Genomic DNA, 22,506 nt, shown 5'->3' with positions numbered 1-22,506 from the left:
TTATTTGAAATTTTTCAATATTACATCTGATTCTGTATCACCAGATACCCAATCATACAAGATAATACAGGAATGTGGGCCCACATTTTATTTATATTGCTCATCACCTGATGCCACTGATACCAATTTTTGTGTGTATAAAGTTCCCTACAGTACAAAGTATACTCGTACAGCCTTGATCAAAATAATGCAATTTAAAGGTCTGAGACCAAAGTAGTTCCTGATTAGAGAAACACAACCCTCTTTGCTCTGACGTGACTTTCTATATCTTTCCATGTGTGCCTTTCAATTATTTTGATCATTATTATTGATTATTATTTTGGATTTATTTCCTGTAATCCATTAAAGCATGAATTATCATGTTTACTGATGAAGCTGCCTACAGAGTGTGTGTGTGTGTTTGTGTGTGTGGCATTACCTGTCCGGACTTGAGTGTGTGTTTGGGCGACAGGCTGCCGGTACTGTTGAGTGAGTTCATGCTTCCGTGGGACGGTGTGGAGCGCAGGGAGTCCTTCGGAGGTGGAGGGCTGGCAGGCAGTCCAGGCACAGAAGTGACCACCGAGCCCAGACTCTTTTTCCTCTTGGACGGAGGGATGAGGGATGAGGGGAGGAGAGCGGGAACAGGCTCTTTCTCCAGGGCCCGGTAGACCAGGTGCATGGCCTGAGGAATGATGGATTGTATGTTCACTGAATGAGGTGTACCAAAAGAATTGGTTAAAATGTCTGATATACTTTAAATGTGAAACAACACCTGAATCTATACATTCTTTTACAGCCTATGCAGCGTTTGTATGGTGGTAACGATGACTGACAGTTTGAGATGTACTGCATCAACTCCAAATACAGCCAGTGACCACTTTATGGTTTACCTGTGCTCTTAAACCAGTTAGTGCACATATCTAAAAAGCGTGCAGACATGATGATTGGGTTCAGATGTAGGTCACAGACTTAATGGTTTGAGTGTGGAACAACTGTTGGTGCCAAAGGAACAGAGGAGGTGGATCCTCTGAAGCTGTATAACAGACGACCACAGACGCTTCTACTTCTGTCAGCTGAAGAAAGGAAACTCACTCACACTCACCACAGATCAGAAAAATTGATATCTGCTCTGGCATACAGGTTCAAAGGTCGGGTCCAAATCTTTTTTTGTGAACAACATGGCAATGGCAATGGCTGATGGTTGTGGTGGTATTGTAATGGTGTGAAGAATATTAATTTACACAATTTTCTCTCTAGCCTGGGAATCAGATGAATTCTGGGAGCTCATGTCATTTGCTCTGCATTGGGAAGTGATTTCCTCCAGCAGAAGTCTTGCCGGTCAAATCACAACCGATTATGTGATAATGGGCGGGGTTTATGCCATGACGCAGAGGGAAGGGACTTTTGTAAACAACTAAGATGGCTGCTGCTGATAAACGAGCATTTGATTAAAAGTACCTGATATTTTCACATTTCTGCCGCAAAAACACTGGTTCACAGACATTGTGGAATCATCATCACAGACATCTCTAGTATGTTGCTCAACAACACATGATCCGTTGTTCTCACTGGTTGTAGTTTCTATCCAATTGCATCAGGACACATTTTGCTCTGCGTCCGCTGGTAACGCCTGTTGCAAATCGAAAACGAACTGAGAGGTCCCTGACTGATACACCAGGCTCAGGTTGAGAATTGTTTAAATACCACAGCCTACAGTGAACCCTGTGGATTTCTACCTTTACTGGTCATAAATGCGATCAGATCATGTAAATCACAATGTGTTTAAGCTAATGACAAAGAAACAATTCATAATTGTTTGTGTCTTTATTGAGCACATTGAAGAATCCACGCAGAAGATATCAGGTTGTTCTGAGGGAGGAGGGTCGGACCCAGTATTTGAAAGTTGTAATAAATGAAGCAGCCACTAACTGATGTAGTTATCCACAGTTTGTTCAGCCAGTGGAGAATCAAAACAACAAACAGTGACAATGAAGACGATGAGGAAGAAGACGAACACTCACCACAGCAAACTCATCTTTGTCCAGGTGGCCATCTTTATCTATGTCACTCAGGTCCCACACCTAACAGCAGGAAGCATGGTCTGATCAGTAAAGCCATTCACTGTTACTCAGGGAGGAACTCAAACATCACATAATCCTTTTCATAACTGTTCTCTGACAAATACCTTCCCCAGGACGTCCAGAGGCAGCTTGGAGTTGATGAGGACTGGTTTGACCTTGTCTCCCGACAGCAGGCCGTTGACTGGAGCCAGACTCTCAAAGATCCCATCAAATTTACCCTTTTCCTCCGGCTACAAAGGAAAACACACAGGTTCTGTATGTGATCTGTAAGGTTTTACTACACTGAAATACCAGAGCTGCAAAAAAGAATGTATTTTTAAGGCAGATGCTAATGTTTGAGAGTTAAAATGATATAGCTGATGTAGTGACTGGATTAAAAGCAACATGAAAATGATGCAAGAGTACGGCCATCTGCAGTATCTCCCTTTACCAATATGTCACCATCCAACAACTAATTACATGACAATAATCTTATTATTACTTTTTGTGTGTTTACGTGTGTGTGTGTGTGTGTGTGTGTGTGTGTGTGTGTGTGTGTGTGTGTGCGTGCGTGCGTGCGCGTGCGCGCCTACACACCCTGACAGCCCAGTGCGATTCGGAGGAGGCAGGAGCGGTGCTGCTCAGAGACGGACTACTGGTGTCCTTCTGAAATCACACAAACAAAGATGGCTGTTGCGGCACTGTTCTTCTCTCATACTGATCATTCGGAGCATCTAAAACAAGGCTGAATAAAGTGTATTGTAAAAAGGTCTGTAGGTTTCTCATTAATTCCGTAACAGTGGAGGTCGCACTCACAAATTTTGGGGGCGGGACTTTGAGGTTGAGGCTGGACAGACAGACTTCCTGTCCACTCTGAGCACAGGCCACCAGGCGCAGAGCCACGTAAAACCCCTGAGAGAGACGACACACAGTGCACCTGTCAAACACCTCTCATACACAGTACACTATTATAACTATTCAGATAGGAAACAGAGAAAATAATCATATGTAGGAAACAAAACATATGCTCTTTCTTCTACACAAGTCCACGTTTGAGCTGGAGATGCTAGCATTAGCTCTTTACACAACCAGCGTCATCTTATTAGATTTGTCATTGTCCGTCATCCTGCAGTCAGTCACAATAATGTTTTACGTAAACATTACTTTAACAGGGAGTCGTCAAAGACTGAGGCCCCACCTGTTTGTCCAAATAGCCTTTTCCATCAGGATCAGCTAAATCCCAAATCTGAAAAAACAGACACAAATACAGAGGGTTACAGACACAGAGGGGAAAATTCATTTACCCATCACTCTCTGACTTTTCCAGATGGGAGGTGGTGATGAGACAGAGTTCTGTCCAGGAGTCCCAGCATGCAACTGGACAGGTCCCGGTATGTGCAGAACTCAGCTTCCAGGGTTCTGACCCAAACCAAGCCCCGGCAGCACATCACCCCCAACCTCATCCACCTTCACACTGGCTTCTGTTCACTGGCCCCTCATCACACGTCTGACCACCTCCACCCCCGTACCCCATCCCAGACCCTACACTCCACCCCCCGTACCAGCCTGAGGACCTGTGGAACCCTTTGGAACTCTCTCCAGGTAGAGATCTGCAATACCCCGTCTCTGGACACAAAAAATAAAAATAAAACTTCTTAAACCCCCAACTGTTCACAAAGGTCTTTGACTACTGGTGTTTTACATTTATTGTTTTTTAGTTTATTTTCCAAACCCTGAATGCAGCCTTGGGAACCTTGAAAAGCACTAAATAAATCCAAGTTCAAATCTTACGTGAACTATTCATTTATCTTCTTTTTTTTCATATAATGTAACAATGTAACAAATCCCTCCACCAGTTTTACTGAAAATCAAAGGATTTGCAGCCGAGGCAGCAGAAAAACATCACGCTCCTGGAGCTAGAAACAGGAATGATGTTTTAAAGCAGAAAGGAAGGAAAAGATGACATGTTCGGCACCATCTGTGTGAGAACAGGAAGAAGAAGTGGCTGTCATAAAAGAGTCAATCAACTTGAATCCTCTGCACTTGTAGAACATAGTGAATTCTCCGACCACACATCAGCAAAGTGCCATGTAATGACAATGTAACAATGCAACCAAGTGGAGAAAAGAGTGGAGGAGGTTACGGTGTGGATACTCACAACACACGTCACTTAGTTGTTCTGTACGGACGGAACTCTGGAACTAAATTATAGAAGTTGAAGGTAAACACTGCTTGAAACACACTGAAGGTTTCAATGTATTATTCGTATTAGGTAAATAAAATAATACTCAATGGTGTGGCTGTTATTAACGATGTCGTCTACTAATAAAATGTATCAAAAGACGATGTGCATCAGGGTCTGGTTGAAGAGACACTTCACAAATCAGAACATGGAGTTTAAAGATGCAATGTTTTTTTCTGGGAGTTTTTTGCCAGTTCAGAAACCAAAATAAACTGTAACTACAACATGAGCCTCACACAGCTCATAATCATTATCATTATCCAGCTCGGAGCAGACCACTGCTGTACAGTTGGTTCATTTGAAACAAACAATGAGCTGAAACATTCTGCAGAGTCTCTTGAGGGTTTGTCACTGGCGACACCTAACACAAAATGACACAAGTCATTTCATCTTCCTCTCAGAAAATGACGTGGATGCAGCTTCATCTTGCTTATGATAACAAATCTCAAATATCATTTGTCCTATGCATATAAGGTTTGCAAACATATCAAGAAGGCGTTCGGTCACATTGCCAGGCATGAATAGTGTACAGATTACCAGCAGCATTGGAAAGTTTATTTCTCTGGACAGTTTTCATCCACGTGCTGCCACAAGCTGCGGTACAGAACAAACGCACCCCTCACCAGCAGTGTGACCTCTGACCCACCTTTCCCAGTGTTATGTCAGCGAGTCCGGACTTCTTCAGGAACAGGGCGGCTTCTGTTGGTCCCACTCTCCCTGTGTTGCCAGGATCCACCTTTGAGCAAACGGAGACATGTCGCAAGTCTGAGCACATTGTCACACATCTCTATCTTTCTGCTTCTCATTCACACGTGTCAACTGTCCGTCAGACACGTTTCACATGCAGTAAATCAGAGTCGTGGTTTGGGGGTCACAGGGTTCGGCATGCTTACCTGTCTGTAGAAGTTCTCATATACGGCGTTCCCACTGGACAACTGTGGCAGAGAGGAAACAACATTAACAACACTCGAGTCCATTTATTGAATATGAGCATTTCAGACGTATGGGCATTGGAGCTGCAACAGTTTATCGATTAATAATCGATTACCAAATTAATCCCCAACTATTTTAATAATCGATTAATGGTTTCAAGTTGTTTTTATGGGGAACAAAAGTCATAATTCCCTGATTTCAGCTTCTTAATGTAAAGATTTTCTGATTGTTTTGCGTCACTGTGACAGTGAGCTGAATGTGTTTGGTGTGTGGACAAAAGAAAAACTCATTGCTGACTCTGATTTTATGGAGCAGCTAATCGATTAATCAAGAGAAGATTCGTTAGTTGCAGCCCTAATCGGCTCATGTTTGCCGATGTAAGGACTTTGATTTTACAGACTTAACAATGCAGGAAAGATCAGCCAATATATCTGCATCTGAAATGTATTACTCCCTAATATCGGTGTCAGCATCGCAGCCCAAAATATCTATATGGGTCAACCTCAGTAGTATTGATTTATAGTACTCAGATACAGCCCTGTAACTTTTGAAGTATGATTCCCCATGTATGAATCGTCGGGCCACGCTCCTGTACTAGTGGTCCTCTGTCTTCTCATCCTCTGACACTCACACATCCTTCTCTTTGGGGGTCTCCCCTGGACACGTTCACTGCTTGTATGTGAACACCTACTTGGCAACAGACAAGATTGTGGTTGGGACTTCTGCTGCCCACTATGGATTATGAGACATCAGCAGCCCCCTCATTACAGTGTCATGAGCCGACCAGTGGACCGTGTGTGTGTGTGGTGCTGCTCGGCCTCACCGCCGTCCCTCCCCATCCCCTCCCCATCCCCTCCCCACTAGCGTCCATGCTAAGCTACTGTGGCTAACGCTTTGCTACTTCACCAGCGATTCCGATGCTTTGTCCCTCGCGCGCACACACACACGTGCACGCGCGCGCGCGGACCAGCCCGCCCCGAGCTTTGCGCAGGAGATCTGAATCCACACACGGCGAGAGAAACACACGCATGTCGTGTTGAAGACGAACAGCTAGACAGCGAGCTAGCGCCAGCCGCGGCTAACAGAGCCGCTATCTAACGGTAACAGGACCACCGGGCCTCCGACGAGCCTCCGACGAGCCGCGGACTGAGGCGCCCTGAGCCGCCGCGGGGTTTCACGGTCACATCCGAAACACGGTGTCGCGAACGAGACGCGCTGTGCCGCGCTGTCAGTTGACTGCTAGTCGAGGGGAAGCGTGGAGTCTCCACACTGCTGCACCTTTACCTGAGTGAGAGATGTGAGAGCTGCCATCTTCCCTGTTGCTGCGGGAACGCTCCCTCCCGCTCCCCAGAGACGCGCCCCCTCGCGGACACAGTGAGGACTCGCATTCCGCCCGACACCGTTCTGACGTTCTGGTGTTCCGACGATCAGATGTTCTGATGATCTTATGTTCTGATGATCTGGTGTTCTGATGATCAGATGTTCTGATGATCTGATGATCTTATGTTCTGATGATCAGATGATCTGATCAGCTGATGATCAAATGATCTTATGTTCTGATGATCAGATGATCTTATGTTCCGACGATCAGATGTTCTGATGATCTGATGATCAAATGATCTTATGTTCTGATGATCTTATGTTCTGATGATCTGATGTTCTGAAGATCTTATGTTGTGATGAGCTGATGATCTTATGTTCTGATGTTCTGGTTATCTGATGTTCTGACGTTCTGGTGTTCCGACGATCAGATGTTCTGATGATCTGATGTTCTGACGTTCTGGTGTTCCGACGATCAGATGTTCTGATGATCTTATGTTCTGATGAGCTGATGATCTTATGTTCTGATGTTCTGGTTATCTGATGTTCTGACGTTCTGGTGTTCCGACGATCAGATGATCTGATGATCTGATGTTCTGGTTATCTGATGTTCTGACGATCAGATGTTCTGATGATCTTATGTTCTGATGATCTTATGCTCTGATGATCTGGTGTTCTGATGATCTGATGTTCTGATGATCAGATGTTGTGATGATCTGATGATCTTATGTTCTGATGATCTGATGAACTGATGATCAGATGATCAGATGATCTTATGTTCTGATGATGTGATGATCTGATGAACTGATGTTCTGGTTATCTGATGATCTTATGATCTGATGATTTTATGAAAATCAAAATGAATTGTTCAAACAATTTGTTTTGCTTTAGAGTAGGCTTGATTTGGATTTATAGTAAGTAATAATTTTACAGCTCGCATTAACTTGATAAGAAAAAAATATTAATTGCATCTTAACAATAAAGTCAAAATGTCAAGGAAAAAATAAGTCAAATACAGCAGAAATATAATGCTCCTTCACTATCTACAAAACTAAAACTAAAACTAAAAAAAAAATGTAATTAATTAAACAGTAATTAAACAGTGACTCTTATGATTCATTCATGAAAAAAACATCACCGCTTTGTAAAAGCCATTTATTTTACACAATGGTGAAACAAAGTTTTTTTCTTCACAATTATCCAGCAAAACCTCAACTGGAGTATTTAAGGTTGTACGCACATTTTTTTTGTTTTTATAACCCCAAAAAGAAAAGAAAACAACAGATGAACTTGGATCAGAGCAACATCACCTCATGCAACAAACAACTCCAAACAAGCTCGAGCAACGTTCCTGTCACAGTTTAGTGACCCTTCCCCTCCCCCCAGAGTTTATACACCGCTTACAATATGATACAAAACCTCCAGTCATTTCCAGTTCAACCTAAATAAATAAAAGTATCAGGAGAAACAGCAAAGCACATGCTGAAAATATAGATATCTTTTTGATTGTTTCTTTTGGCTTCTAGCAGTTATTCAGATTCCCTTTAGTTCACATTTGAAGATTAATCATCAATGATTAAAAGCTTAATAATGGCCACTGACCCAACGGCACTCCTCTGTGAGATATCTGAAACACTGAATGGCAAACTACAGCAACATGAGTCAAATCAAACCTGTTCAAGTCTTTAACTACCAGTAAGGCGTAAAGGAGCTTCAAGATGCATAGAAGATGTGTTGTGAGACAAATGCAACAGATCAGCTGAAAGTTCATTTCAACTTCAGAAATACTTTAGGAAAAACATGACATTAATTAAAAAATGAAATATTTAGTTTGCAGCGGGGCACTTCATTAACAGCCTTCAGATTTAAAACAAAATAAAAAATAACAGAACCAACAAATCCTCAACAGTTAAAGAGCAGAACAGACAAACACAATCTGAGAGTTCCCACTCCTCCCACAAAACTCACATCATCTCTAAATATTGTCAACCACTCACATCTGACCAAACTTTGAATTTTGTACTTATTTTTGGAAACCAATTTCAGCCCTACACAGAGATTAAAATAAAAATAATTTTGGGATACATTCATTCAAATGATTATTAGTTAAAATTTTGAATACAATCAGTCATTTTTAACATTCATCTCTTTTTTCCTTTTTCTGGTAGAAACAATTTTTCATCAGATGGAACCGCGGGCGCACATCTGCAGAAAACATCTGTGCAATTTTGACTTGTTTGGCCTCAGATGTTTAATGTTTAATGATTGTGATTTTTGTTTTTCAAAAGGAAAAAAGAATCAGAAGAAAAATGAAATGACTAGAACTGAACTTTAATATAAAGCAGTGTAAGCACTCAAACAGTGAAGCCGACAGTTTGCATCACATCTTCAGGGTAAATCCAACATGGAAGGTTTCTCAACACATTTGTTCTTGTCATGTATATTTTTGCAATAAATACTGTGTGTGTAGTGTGTCTACTGTGTATCAGTTTCCTGTACACATGTTGTGTGAGCTGACTGCAGTGGAAACCCTGAGAAGGTGATGCACACTGTGGACGTGACGCAGCAGTAACAATGAAGCAGCAGTGATCATCACAGCAGAATGGAGAACAGGCAGCACAGCTAACTTTGAAAGCATGTCGTCGACCATCACCATCATCATCAGACCACTGTCGCAATGGCATGAAAAGAAATGTGGTCTTCCCGCCCATGTCCCTGTTCACGCCGCTGTGTCCTCCACTCCGCGGCCCCTGTCTAATGGTGATGCCGGGGAATGTCTGCTTATTCGTCGTCCCACGTCTGCTGTAGCAGGAAGTTAGCGGCCAGATTCTCGTTCTTCTCACAGGCAAAGTACGCCTGGATGACTAAGCCTTCAGGGAAGCCCAGCGCTTTTAACTGGAACAACACACACACACGCTGTGAGAACACATGCCCCTTAACCCAGCCTTAAACATCACAAATTAATTCCTGACCTCAACCCTTATCCTAAACATAAATATAACCTGAGCCCTATAACTAAGCCACACACAATAATGCATACATGTAAACACATAACCATAAAAAAAGCTATCCTTAATTTTCTGTTAAAATAATTCTGTTATCATAAGCACATTTTTCCTAGAGTTTTAGTTGTACAATTATCTCTACAACCAGACGGTGTGAGTGGTGAACTGACCCTCTCAATGGCCTCCTTCTCCTGTGGAGTGACCTGGATGTAGTTAGTTTGTGGGGACCCCTGGGCCTCAGCGCCCTCACCTCCTGTGTCTCCACCTCGTGGCTCATTCAGCATCTGTACAAAACGCTCCTGGTGCTGCGTGATTTGCTGTAAGAGACGTTTCAGTCAGTCAGGGTACTGCCACATGGCTAACATACAAATGAAACTCATACTGAACAGCTGATTGCATGACAGATCAATCGGCCATTCAAAGAGTACACATGGAGCAGACATGTAAAGGGACCACCATGACTGGAAGATGTATTTTGCCCAAATTTTGCAGTACATCTACATAATTCACAATATCAACATTGTGTGTGTATATATATATATATATATATATATATATATATATATATATATATATATATATATATATATATACATATTTCAATACATACATTTCTTTTAAGTTGTTAAGTATTTGAATCAAAAACATCATGTAGAACCGGGATCTTCAAGGGGGGGTCTGCGACACCTAGTGGTCCCCAGAGGTACTGTAGGGGGGCCGCCAAATAACTGTCCGAAAATACACTGACATTTTAAATAAATAACATTTACTTAACATTTTCTTATCAATATTATTAACGTTACTAATGTAGTGGCCGTTCTCAACATGTTGGAGATTTTTTTTTTGAAACTGCACAAAGTGACCGGTAGCAATTGAGCCGTGGAGACTAAAGACCGGCTGTTGCCTGAAGACCTACAGGACTCAGTCCTCAGAGCTCTGACGCCAGTGCTGCTGCTGCTGCACAAACAGCTGTTCACCTGTTTGATCAAAGTTAGTTTCAGAAACCTGAACCTGCACCATTGTTGTAATGACAACGTATCTTACTTTGACGAGTCCCAGAGCACTTATCAGCTAATGTATCAATACTGAACGTAACGTATGTGCAAAGTCAACACTGCACTTTCTTCAGCCTTAAACAACACACAAGACAAGTGTCAAGCTGATAAGATGAACTGTTCTCAAGATATGACTGACAGACAGACAGACAGAGAGATTTCGTGAATAATTAGCAGGATTAGTAAGAAGATGTCTCCAGCAGGGGAGGGCAGGCTGCCCTTATATAAATATATATGTCTGAAAATGTACTTCATTTCTTTGAAGAACACAAAAAATATGTTTGATAGTGGCAATGAAATGAAAATGATTAACAGAAAGAATTATGGTCTTAATAATATAAATAATAATTTATAATACATAAATTGCTGTCAAAGTTCACCAGATTGATGGATTTAACTTTGAAATCCCCCCTGACCCCCCTACAGGGTCTGATGTTCACCCACCATAGTCTCTCACAATCCTATGTGGCTCTTTGCAATGGTGTGGGGTTTTTTGGGGGGTCTTTATGCTGGAATGGTTGTCCACCCCTGCTGTAGGAGAACCTACAGTGGCCTCCAGGTAAAATAAAAAAGTGAAAGGTTCTCTCTTGAGCAGGTTTTTTGTTTGTCTGCTCTGGGCTACTGTAGAAACATGGAGGTGCAACATGGCAGAATCATGTAGATTCATTGGCTCATTCTAAGGTTACAAAAACAACAATTCTTACTTATATACTAACTATATAATAATGAAAACATAATTATGAATGTTCTATTTAATTTCTACCAAAAGAACATGTATTTCTACAAAGTGGCCATTTAAATTGAAATACTTTCTGATCGAGTATCAAAAAGAACCGTTTGAGGAATAATTTCTATTTAAACTTTCAGAATAAAGTATGTTTTTCATTACAGATTGAAAACAGATTTTCAAATCCTGTGGTAAAAGTATATTTTGATTTGATATTACGCACACAGGTTATATTAAACATGTTTTTCTCACTCTACTAAGTGCAGTTGTTTATTAGAAAATTGCAAAAGAGGAAATTGCCCTTTCAATCTTTCGATGTCGAGGCTGACATGATGAGCATCATGAGCGAACAGTCTCTCACTGCTCTGGTAGAAACAGACTGGCAGAAAGTCATGGTGAGGGGTGAGTGTGCTGGTTTGGTACCTGCAGCAGCTGCGGGTTGTCTCTGCCAAGCTGCTGCAGCAGGGCTGGTAGGAGGGCCGGGTTCTGCTGGATTATCTGTCTCATCTGCTGGAACTGTGGCTGGTTCCTTAGGAACTCCAGAGGATTGGCTGAGGGGACAGAGCCTCCACCAGCAGCGGGAGGCTGACTGCTAGACACTGGCCCTGCTGTTGTTGTTCAGTGTAACAGAAAACATTTTGTGGGAGAGTTTAAAGACAAAATAACCACATGGGAAATGCCTGTTTCTGGATAGTTCAGTGAGTTAATTGCCTGACAAATCACGATACTAATTCAAATTTATGCAGACCTCCCTTGTGGGGACCCCAGGTCAGAGGGCCAATGGGAAGAGCTTACAGTCCCCAGGGGTCACAGGAATCATTCTTTTAGCAGCCTCTTTCCCCCAGATTTTTTTTAAACCTATCAAAATAGTTCATGTAAGTTGCTAGTTTATGCTTTGTGCCACGCTTACTTATTTTCCTGATGAAAAGTTACCAGTAACATAATGTCAGGGTCAAAAACTGTATTCCACTGTGCAACCATCTAACCCCCACTGTCATGGTAGCAACTTTGAATTGTATTTGCTCAGTAGTACTTTGAAATTCTACTTAAGCTGCTTTCAGACAGGCTCTGAAATCCAGACATCTTTCTGAACTTTTCCAGAGGGGCTGTATGTGAGAACACAATTGTCTGCAAATGAACTGAAACTTCCTGTCCTATACCCTCCTCCTCATCTCCTTCTCTATTCTCTTTTTCACCACTCCCCCAAGTGAGGTACTATCCCTAGTCACTTCTCAAAGCCCCACCACCTGCCACTTTGACCCCGTCTACCTTCTTCAGTCTATTGCTCCTAACCCCCCTCCTTTTCTTCACCCACCTCATCAATACCTTTCTGACAACTGGTTACTTTCACAACACTCTCAAAGCAGCAAGAATGATCCTCTTTTGAAGAAACCCACACTCAACCCATCTTACATGAGATATTACAGAACGGTTTCTCTTCTACCATTTCTTTCTAAAACACTTGATTGGCTGTCTTCACTCAATTTTCTGCATATCTGCACCAGAACAACCTTCTTGACTCCCACCAGTCTGGATTCAAGGCAGGGCACTGGGGTCTTTAGGTACACCAGGTCTTTAGGCTCTGTCATTCACTCACATGACTTTTCCTACCATAGCAACGCAGATGACACCCAACTCATGTGGTCCATTCCACAATCTGAAACTTAGGTGGCAGCACGGATCTCTGCATGTCTGGCTTTCTCAATCGATGTCGACGCACCACCTGAAGCTCAATCTGGACAAGACTGAGATGCTTCTCCTCCCAGTGAAGGTGTCTCCCACCAACGACCTCTCCATCACCATTGAGAACTCTCTGCTCAAACTGCAAGGAACCTGGTTGTGACACTGGATGACCAGCTGTCCTTCACTGCCAACATTGCAGTGACGATCCGCTCCTGCAGATTCATCCTCCACAACATCAGGAGGATACGTCCTTTCCTCACCGAGAAGGCGACGCATGTATTGGTGCAGGCTCTTGTCATCTCACGCCTGGACTACTGCAACTCCATCCTAGCTGGTCTGCTGACAGGAGCCATCCGACCTCTGCAGCTCATCCAGAATGCAGCACTACACCGCTCCTGCACTGGCTTCCGGTGGTGGCTCAAATCCGATTCAAGGCACTGGTACTCGTCTACCATGCTGCGAATATCTCAGGCCCTTCCTACATCCAGCACATAGTCAAACCTTAAACCCCAGCCCATCCACTCTGCTCTGCTACTGCCAAACAATTTTCTACTCCCTCACTACTAGGGGTGGAGCCAATGCTAATCTAAATCCCGTCAGTTTTCTGTCCTGGTTCCTCAATGGTGGAACGAGCTCCATATTGACATCAGGACAACAGAAACCCTTCAATGCTTCCGCCGCAGACAGAAACCTCACCTGTTCAGACTGAAAACTCGCCTGTTCAGACTGCACCTTTACTCCCTGAATTTATTTAAAAAGAAATTTAAAAAAAGAAAGAAAACTCAAATGAGCACTTGAAGCTGTTCTGCCTATTTGATAAATGTTTATGATTCTTGCACTTATAAATAAATGGTTCTTGGGTAATATCTTCATGGTTGAATGCACTGGCTGTAAATCGCTTTGGACAAAAGCATCTGCTCAATGAATGTAATAAAGAAGCTCCAGACATTTTCTTGAACTTTTCGTTCCAGTTTCCCTATTAGCATTTCTGGAAAATTTCAGACTGAACCCCTGTGAAAATACATCAAGAAAATCTCTGGAAAATTCACAGTGAGCGAGTGGACGTGTTTATGAATCATCGTTATGTCCAAGCACCTGTTGATCTACCCAGACACCACAAGAGGTTCCGGAAACTTTTGTGTTGGTGTGAACGCGTCTGACTGCTGCGTATGTCATATGTGAACAGCAAGGGAAAAACGCAAGTAGTTATTCCAGTTAAAGCACATCTAAAAAGGAGGTCCAGGTTTTAAATTACCTGTGCTTTTACGATTGTATCTCAACTTCTCTGATGGAATCTTTCCTTCACCCAGAGAAGAATTAACCCCCAGGCCAGTAGCTTTACAAATGCTAGATGTTTTCTTGGAGAACGGTAAGATGTTCTTCTGACAGAGACAACATTGGTTTTTAACCACACACACACACACACACACACACACACACACACACACACACACACACACACACACACACACACACACACACACACACACACACACACACACACACACACACACACACACACACACACACACACACACACACACACACACACACACTTCAGTAACAAACATGCTCTTACTGTTGGAGGCTGCTGGGGGCTGCTGTGGTGGCTCTGTAGCAGGGTCCGGGGAGTTCAACGGAGCACTTTGCCTTACTGGCTCCTGAGGTGGCAGTTCACTAGCCTCTGCTGGAATACCCTAAAGTACATTAACATTTACTACACAAACGAGAACACAGGGTGAGGTGGGGAAGGGAGCTAAGGCGGTGAAAGGCTCACCATGAGTAGGTACTCCACTGCTCGGTCTGGGTTGTTGTAACTGGCTCTGAGTGCAGACACCACCTGCTCCCGCTCATAACCCATAGACATTATCTCTGACACCAGATTCTCATAGGCAGGACCTGTCACTGTGGAAAGAGCAGCAGAGGAAGAACAGACAAGGTCAAGGGAAGCTGCATGAAGTGACAAGGCTTAGACTGGCTAACACAACTGCTATAAGTTGGTATGTAAAACGCATTCTGGTTCATGCTGCATAAGCTGCTAGGAATTCCTGGAACATCTGAATCCAACCGCTGGATGCTGAAAAACATGCTTTATTTACTACGTTACGTTAACAGGTTGATCATTGAAGTATCCATTTTTAAAGATGACTCCCGTGATTGACCTTTTGAAGAAAGACCCCGAAGCTTGGCTCAAACTGACTCTGCCACGTGACTGATGACGTCACTGAACCACCGTGGCGGTGGGGAGGGGTTTGAACTGTTCAAACATTTGGCACAATCACATAACCCGCAAGGTTAAAGGGACATGAAGAAGCGGTGGAGATATATCATGGTGGAAAGAGAAGATCAACAGAGTGGGAACATTTTGCACATGTGCATATCAGTCACTCAAACACTGAAGCACTTCACCCTAAAGAGCTACTTGTTTCAATCCTGTCATTTTAATCACTCCTGTCTTTTTAATCATAAGGTTCAGTGTTCTTTGCACTCATGAGGTGGAGCTTTCATGTTTTTCCCTATCCCATTAATTGATAGATTTGTTCTCATTTATTATTAATAGAATCTTGTCTATTAATATCCAGATTAGCCCCATCTTTTATGCCATAGTTTGAAATATAAGTACCCATGGCAACAACAGCTGCATGAGGCCTTACTGGAAAATCTGTTTTTTATTAAAACCTTCAGTGAAAGCATGAATACACTCTTACTCAAGCTCACAAACAAATCCCCCAAATCCTGTTGCATTTCTGATTTCTTTCTGATAAATTACAATTGAGCCCATTCAAATGATTACATGATACTGTACAATGTTCAAGAATGATCAGAACATCCAACACAACTTCCAAAGTCATTGTTAGGCATACAGTATATGCATTGTTGACTGGCTGCCGTCAATTCTGCGGCACACTACACGTCTCTGTTCTTTCTTTCCTCAAAGCTTTGATGCTTTACGACGTAGAGAAGCTTCCTCAAAAGAGTTGAGATTCCCTCCCAGACAACACACCTCCTGCTGAACAGAGTCACAGAATGTTGTGTCACCTGACCTGAATACTGTAAGCTGATTTGACGAAAAAATTCATCATGTTGTGTTCAAGAACAGCACATTTCTGCTGTAAAAGGTGAACTTTTGGTTAACATGATTACTTTAAAACCCCTGTGATCCCCAGCTGCTTACCTGATATTATACTGACGTACACTTTAGCGGTGATAGAAGATGCTGACAAGTTTCAGACTGAACACCAGTCAACTGGTGACGGCTCATTTATGTGCATTGCAGTGAAACTAGAGGAGCTGGGTCTCTAGACATGGCTGGACCACACATCCTACAAGTGCACTGAAGCACCGACCCTCGCAGAAAGCCGTGCTGGCTCCAGCAGTGTGTGTGAAATGTGTCTTGATGCAGTGTTTCCCCTACCACAGTTCATTTCATTTCAGCTCAGTGCGAGTCTCTACTGTTCTGTTATCATTTATGTTTCTCTCCTCTCCTAAATAAGAACATGATCAGTCTGTACAGATGAAAACTGGACAGACTGATCACATTCTTATTTAAACACTGGCATGGTTTTCCTCTGGCCTCACTCAGAGAATTACAGGAGTAGTTTGTGATGCAAACTCTATCAACCAGGCAACTAACTCTAACCAGTTAAATTTTTTCATGTATAACAAAGAGAATAAAAGTGACAGATGTATTACCCAGTATTGATGCTGCTTCTTCAAGGAGTCCCAGTTCATCGACAAGGCTGCCACAAATAAACATAGAAAAAAAACAGTGAATACATATTCCAGAGCACAAACTATCACAACCAAGCTGTGTTGATGCAAATGTCAGAATGCTAACATTTGTTAATTAGTGCTAAACACAAACTGCAGATGTCAGTCATATGTTTTTGAGATTTTCGCTCATTAACCAAAATGAAGTTTTGACCTGATAACGAAGAAAGAGGAAACGTGAGCATTCATGAAGTGAGGTAAGGCTGAATGACTGTAGCATCTCCACCTCTCCCATTGTACCAAAATGAAGCTGAAATATCTCAGATATGTTTTGGCTAATTTGGAGCCAGAGTCTGCGCAGTAGTGATCCGGGAGTGGAGCCACGATATCGAGGTCCTGCCGAAACACTCGCTCGGCCAATGGCGAGTCACCTCACACATCACATTACTAATGAAAACCAAACTTATCAGAAACATGAACACTTAAACGTACGTCAGTGTGATAAGAACTACTTAAAATGACAGAAACCATCTTTGGAAAAAAAACTTTTTTAAAGTTTGGTCCATGCCCCGCCCACAAACATGGAGGAGGCGGGGTTTATGTACTATACTGCAGCCAGCCACTAGGGGGCGATAATGATGATTTGGCTTCACTCATGTTGTCCATCTTTATATTCAGTCTATGGTCTGTACCAAGTGAGATTCTTCAAAAGCCTGTTGACACATTACAGTCTGGACCACAGTGGAAGACTGATCCCCATCATCCTCCATGCTACGGTCATGACCAACTACGATATGCACTGTAAAGTTACTCATATTTCCTGCCATGAATGAACAGGACTGTTGCAAAAGTCTTACATGATTTCATTAGTTTATCATTTGAAGGTCGCATGGGGCTGGAGCCAATCCCCAGCGACATTGTGCTGCTCACTGTGGGAACTTTTGTGTTTTTCTGTAATATTGACCTTACTATGTAAGGAGCCTTGAGATGATGTATGTTTTGGTTTGGCGCTATACAAATAAATACATTGAATTGGGCCAGAGGTGTGGTACACACTGGACAGGTCACCAGTCCATCACAGGGTCAACATACAGACACAAACCACCATTCATACTTACACATGTAGAAACTAACTACAATCAACCTGCCTTTCTTTCGACTAAGGGAGAAACCCGGTCGTACCTGGAGAAAAACTGCGCCACTCTCTCATAAGGTAATGGCTGTCATTTTATCTAGCTACGACTGCATACTTAACTAATTTCTTACTCATTTTGAGAACATAAACATTTCCTCAAACCTGGAAGCAGAGGAGCGCACTGGTGTCGTGACAGACGGTTGATTCTCAGGGTTTTCCCTTGGATTGTCTTCCGACTGCGTAGCGGTGGGGGGGTCTGCAGTGGTTGAGGGTGTCTGAACAGTTTCAGAGGCTGGAGCTGGGGCAGAGGCTGGAGTGGCAGCCGGACCCAGAGCTGGGGCAGAGGCTGGAGTGGCAGCCGGACCCAGAGCTGGAGCTGAGTCTGGGGCTGCAGCAGAGTCCAGAGCTACTGACGCTTCAGCAGAAGCTGGCGCTGTGTCGTCTGGGACTGGGGCTGAGGACGGGGATTCAGAGGGATGCGCTGACTGTGGGGCAGGCGTAGTTGAAGACACTGTGTGTGTCGGCACGCAGGACGCCTGTGCAGGCCCGGAGGCTGTTGCTGAGGCTGGTGCTGAGGCTGTTGCTGAGGCTGTTGCTGAGGCTGTTGCTGAGGCTGCAGCTGACTGGGGGGTTGGCTGGGGGGTTTCTTGTGGAAGAGGGACTGGTTTAGGCTGAAAAGAGATTAGAGAAATGATCATTAGTAGTTTGGACATCATGGTAAAACAGGCAGCAACACTGCATTGTTCATTTCACTCAACTACACCAGACTGTTTATAATCGGTTAAATGTCCATATCGGTCATATAATAACTAAATAAAAGCAATTTCAATAACTCCCTCCTCATACTTGTACTATGATGTTTCACACGGTAAATTAAGAGTACTGTACATTTCCACATAACTAATTACACCAGTACAAGAGAGTTGTTTCACTGGTTGATGTTGTTGACAGTACCACTAACACACTGAGTAATACCCCTCGGCCCAGAAGCACCTTGCTGTAGTCACGGAGCACCATGAATGCACTGCTGTAAGGTTTGATGGTCAACAACCGGTCAGTTTCCTGCTCACGACACAAAACATAGTTGGTCATCGTGCCAACGTGCCGTACTAGCGGTTTGTGCAATGCAATGGCGAGCCAGCCCCTGCTTTCTGGGAATTGGATGGGGTGGGAGAACTCTACGGCATCACATAACCCCAGTTCTAGCTTCATTTCATTGGCTCCCAGTTCGCTTTAGAATTGATTTTAAGATTTTACTAATCACCTTTAAAGTTCAGCTTGGTCTTGCTCCAAGCTATGCTGATCCCCTACGAGCCGGCTCGACTTTTAAAAGCCTATTTTTACAGACTTGCTTTTATGTGATGTTGTCCTTTTATATCTGTTTTTATACAGATATGTGCCCTGAAAACCGTATTGTCGTTGGCATGTTGATTTTAATTGTCTGTAATTAGTAATTTTTTTGTGAAAGCACTTTGTGAAGCTGCTTCTGAAAGGTGCTAAATAAATACAATTATTTTTATTATTATTAAATACATACATTTTTCATTTCCTTTTTACACCAAGAAATAAGTACCATGAATCATTGCATTTTAGCTAAATAAAGAGTATGAAAAAACAAGTAAGACCAACATCTGCTCTTGTTTTTGGCAATTGAATTTAATATAAAATATTCCATATGTGTTGTGGAAACTTCGTCCAAAAGATGGAAACATAGCACCAGTATTCCTGGGTTACCCTTGTCAGTAGCTGAACAGCAACCATTAACAGAAAAGGGACAGGAAATAATGCGTATTAATGTAAATAATATATAAAGTACATAACAAAACTCTGCAGTTGAGTTTGACATGAAGAAACACTGACCTTGGTTACCATGACCACCACAAAGTTTTTCTCGTCGATGTTGTACTCTTTCAGTGGGGTGTCATCATTTAGGATTTTGCCTGTGACATTCAAGCAGCAATAATTTATGACACAGGTTTGAATAAGGAACATCGTACATGTCACAGTTACACTGTTATTATCACGAGGAGCAACTTTCAGCACTGTGACTAGTTAAGCACTTTTTGTGTGTGGACCTTATTGCAGATGTAACTTTTGAAGTGATGTAAAAAAGTGTAAAAAAACTCAAACCCTGAAGTAACAACAATAATAATAATAATAATAATAATAAACTATCCACCTGCATAGATGAGTTTTTGTCCCGCAGCAGGGAATGCATCTTTCCCTCTGTTCTCCTCGACTTTCTCCTTCAGCATTTTCACCTGACGAACGTCAGCAGAGGAAACATTGATGTAACTGAGATACACACTGAAAGTGAAACCGGTCCAGGTGATACGTGGTGCCACTGAACATTACACAGGCCTGGTGTGGTTGCTCAGAGAATTTGTAACATTGTATGTTATGTGGAAATGATACTGTTCAAAATGTTGATGTTCTCCAGAACCTATATTTAGTCAAATCTGGCAGTTTGCACAGCAGGGTTCTTGTTTAGACTGGCAATCATACAGTGTCATAAGAAGCTGGATATAGCTTTCTGCAAACAGAAAATATTTTACGACTGCTTAATAGCACTGCCTGAAAATGCTTTACTTGTCATCTACAATAATATAAGTTTTCTATGTTAATATGATGCATTATGCACTGTTCCTAACCTCGGACGTTCTGTTTTTGTCTATTGTTCTGCGAACTCCTAAGTAAAAAATAGTTTTTTTTGTGTGTATTCATTTCTTAGTAGTTCTCAGACTCATTAGACTATCTGTCTTGATCAATTTGTGTATTTTCTTGTTAGTATTTGGAGGTGAATCTCTGTGTTTGCAGACAGTTTGCTGTTTGGGCAAGTAGTGAAATCAACAACAAAAGCAAAATCAAAGAAGAAGAACGGAGAGAGTCATCCAAGAATTCAATTACACCCTATCAAATGTGGGTGGATATATATATATATATAGACACACACACATTTTGAGTGAGGAAAAATAACTGTATGCACATGTTTTACATGAGGTGACATCAGATGACACTAAACTTTATAGTTACTGTAGAGAGTAAGGACCAGTACGATGAAGTTTAGCATCAACTGTGCAAGTGCAAACAGACAAACTACAGTAGTTTTATTCTACTTATCATGTAGTGCAGTGCCAATGGCTGTATTGAAATTATGAGTCACGTGATAACACTTCACAGGAAATAGTATTTGTTATATATATATATCAATTATTCTGAATTACTAACTGTACGATAGGCAAAATCTAAAAGTTTAGCTTCTTTTATCTGCCAGCATCACTCATCAACCCTCCCGGTATGACATTAGGAACCAGGAGGTTTAAAATATTGCACAGTCATTCATGGTGAGACACTGACACAAGCCAAACATCAAGCTGAACCACAGCACCAACATTTCCGGTCCTCGTTTTCAATATAAACCCTCATCATGTCGCTCGCAGTAATAAAGTCATTGCAGCCGCTGAGATGCGGTCACTGTATTAATTATGATTCTTTAGCTCATAACAAACATGAAGTTACGGGGGTACTTGTGTGAAATACTTGGAATTCCCTTAAAGACGTGACGCCTTTACATTGAAGGAAAACTCGCTCACTTCCGGTCTGACACGCGCTCCCTTCATTACCTAACCTGAACTGTTTCTGTAAGATTCTGCTAAACGACCAACTTCAGTGACTGAAAGTCGCTCATGTCGGTCTTGACGTTACTTATTCACACAAGCAAACCGCCTCCTCCTCGCCCACAGCCGGAACCGCCGCCATGTCTGCACGTCGAGCTAATGCCACCGCCTGCTCCGGCGGCTCTCCCCCGGCCGGAGCGTGTTGACTTCGGCCCCGTTGACTTCCACTCACCGTCACTTGTGGGTCGACGTCTATCTTGAACGTCTGCTGCTGGAGGGTCTTCAGAGTTATCGTCAGCATGTTGCGGCTCGGTGTCGGGGCAGGGGGGGCGGCGGGGGCCAGAATCCACTGTGGTCAGGGTGAGTTCTCGACAGAAGCCGCTCTTTTCCCTCTCTATATCTATGAACCTGGGTCTAAATGTAAGTGTGACTGTGACTCAGCTGTCTCCGTGCGGCGGAGGGAGTGCGCCGCCGGCCACGGACGCCATCTACTGCCGGAGCCGAGCGGGACACGCTGCCGCGTTCAAGTGCTGTCGGAAACGAGCGCAGATACATTCGCCAATAAAACGGTGCCATCAGACATTCTTACGCTCTTCATCGGAGCATTTTCTCAGCCCAGATGATGTTATGCTCCAGACAATACATTGATTTTACAAAAGAAAAAAATTAACAACTGCATTATAATACATTCAATTTCAAAACAATAAAGGAACAGAAGAATCAGGAGCTGTGCACTTTAATACAAACTGATCAACGAGTCTTTCCCTCTGTGTGGACGGTGCATGTGAGCAGATATTGTGGTTAAACCCTAAAGTGGCTGTGCTCAACTTGGAACATGGAACTGTCAGACATGAGCTCGGTAAGACTGATTTGTTTTGCTGTACATTCCACAAGTGAAGGCTGAGAAGTAGCGTAACACTGATTTGGTTATCCATGCAGAAACCCAGCTATCACGTTGGTACAGGTATTAAAAATAACAAAGTAAAAATGATAAAAGGGGGTTCCTGTATGTTCTGTTTTAGGGCCCCCATTGTACCAT

General features: G+C 42.7%; 2 protein-coding genes across 11 annotated transcripts in view; both read right to left on the bottom strand.

The window, feature by feature from the left end:
* Positions 1-6,754, bottom strand: part of eps15l1a (epidermal growth factor receptor pathway substrate 15-like 1a) — a 40,715-nt gene extending 33,961 nt beyond the window's left edge. For 4 of the 8 annotated variants that reach the window (XR_004795632.2, XM_035647542.2, XM_047336750.1 and 1 more), the window contains exons 1-9: positions 6,499-6,754; positions 5,175-5,216; positions 4,928-5,017; positions 3,238-3,285; positions 2,856-2,951; positions 2,637-2,705; positions 2,165-2,290; positions 2,001-2,060; positions 419-661 (exon numbers count right to left, since the gene is read on the bottom strand). Coding sequence is in view for 7 of the 8 variants with exons in the window: in XM_035647542.2 (XP_035503435.1) it covers positions 419-661; positions 2,001-2,060; positions 2,165-2,290; positions 2,637-2,705; positions 2,856-2,951; positions 3,238-3,285; positions 4,928-5,017; positions 5,175-5,216; positions 6,499-6,525 (801 nt within the window). In the remaining variant the exon portion in view is untranslated. The remainder of the gene's footprint in view (positions 1-418; positions 662-2,000; positions 2,061-2,164; positions 2,291-2,636; positions 2,706-2,855; positions 2,952-3,237; positions 3,286-4,927; positions 5,018-5,174; positions 5,217-6,498) is intronic. The other 4 variants (XM_035647541.2, XM_035647543.2, XM_035647544.2 and 1 more) reach the window with 2 other exon arrangements.
* A 921-nt stretch (positions 6,755-7,675) lies between these two features.
* On the bottom strand, positions 7,676-21,967 carry rad23ab (RAD23 homolog A, nucleotide excision repair protein b). 3 transcript variants are annotated; one of them, XM_035647308.2, is made up of 10 exons: positions 21,700-21,967; positions 20,030-20,111; positions 19,711-19,790; positions 18,013-18,521; positions 16,698-16,744; positions 14,782-14,909; positions 14,584-14,701; positions 11,745-11,929; positions 9,710-9,856; positions 7,676-9,429 (listed from the first exon to the last, which is right to left on the bottom strand). In XM_035647308.2, the coding sequence occupies exons 1-10, from the start codon at positions 21,766-21,768 to the stop codon at positions 9,316-9,318; spliced, it is 1,479 nt and encodes a 492-aa protein (XP_035503201.2). In that variant the 5' UTR covers positions 21,769-21,967; the 3' UTR covers positions 7,676-9,315. The 3 variants fall into 3 exon arrangements, with proteins under 3 accessions (XP_035503201.2, XP_035503203.2, XP_035503202.2); XM_035647310.2 differs by lacking the exon at positions 20,030-20,111; XM_035647309.2 differs by lacking the exons at positions 19,711-19,790; positions 20,030-20,111.
* Between the last annotated feature and the right edge of the window lie 539 nt (positions 21,968-22,506).

The sequence above is a fragment of the Scophthalmus maximus genome, chromosome 13, assembly GCF_022379125.1.
Source record: "Scophthalmus maximus strain ysfricsl-2021 chromosome 13, ASM2237912v1, whole genome shotgun sequence".
NCBI lineage: Eukaryota > Metazoa > Chordata > Actinopteri > Pleuronectiformes > Scophthalmidae > Scophthalmus > Scophthalmus maximus.
The sequence above is the reverse complement of the archived record's forward strand: the minus strand, read 5'-3'. Positions and strand labels throughout refer to the sequence as shown.

Excerpts from the sequence above, each read along its gene's own strand:
- rad23ab (XM_035647308.2), bottom strand. The coding sequence starts at position 21,768 with ATGCTGACGATAACTCTGAAGACCCTCCAGCAGCAGACGTTCAAGATA. Across the intron at positions 16,745-18,012 it reads GTGCGCTCCTCTGCTTCCAG|CCTTGTCGATGAACTGGGAC; the intron begins GTTTGAGGAAAT and ends TATTTGTGGCAG. Across the intron at positions 11,930-14,583 it reads GCCCCCAGCAGCCTCCAACA|CAGGGCCAGTGTCTAGCAGT; the intron begins GTAAGAGCATGT and ends GAACAACAACAG.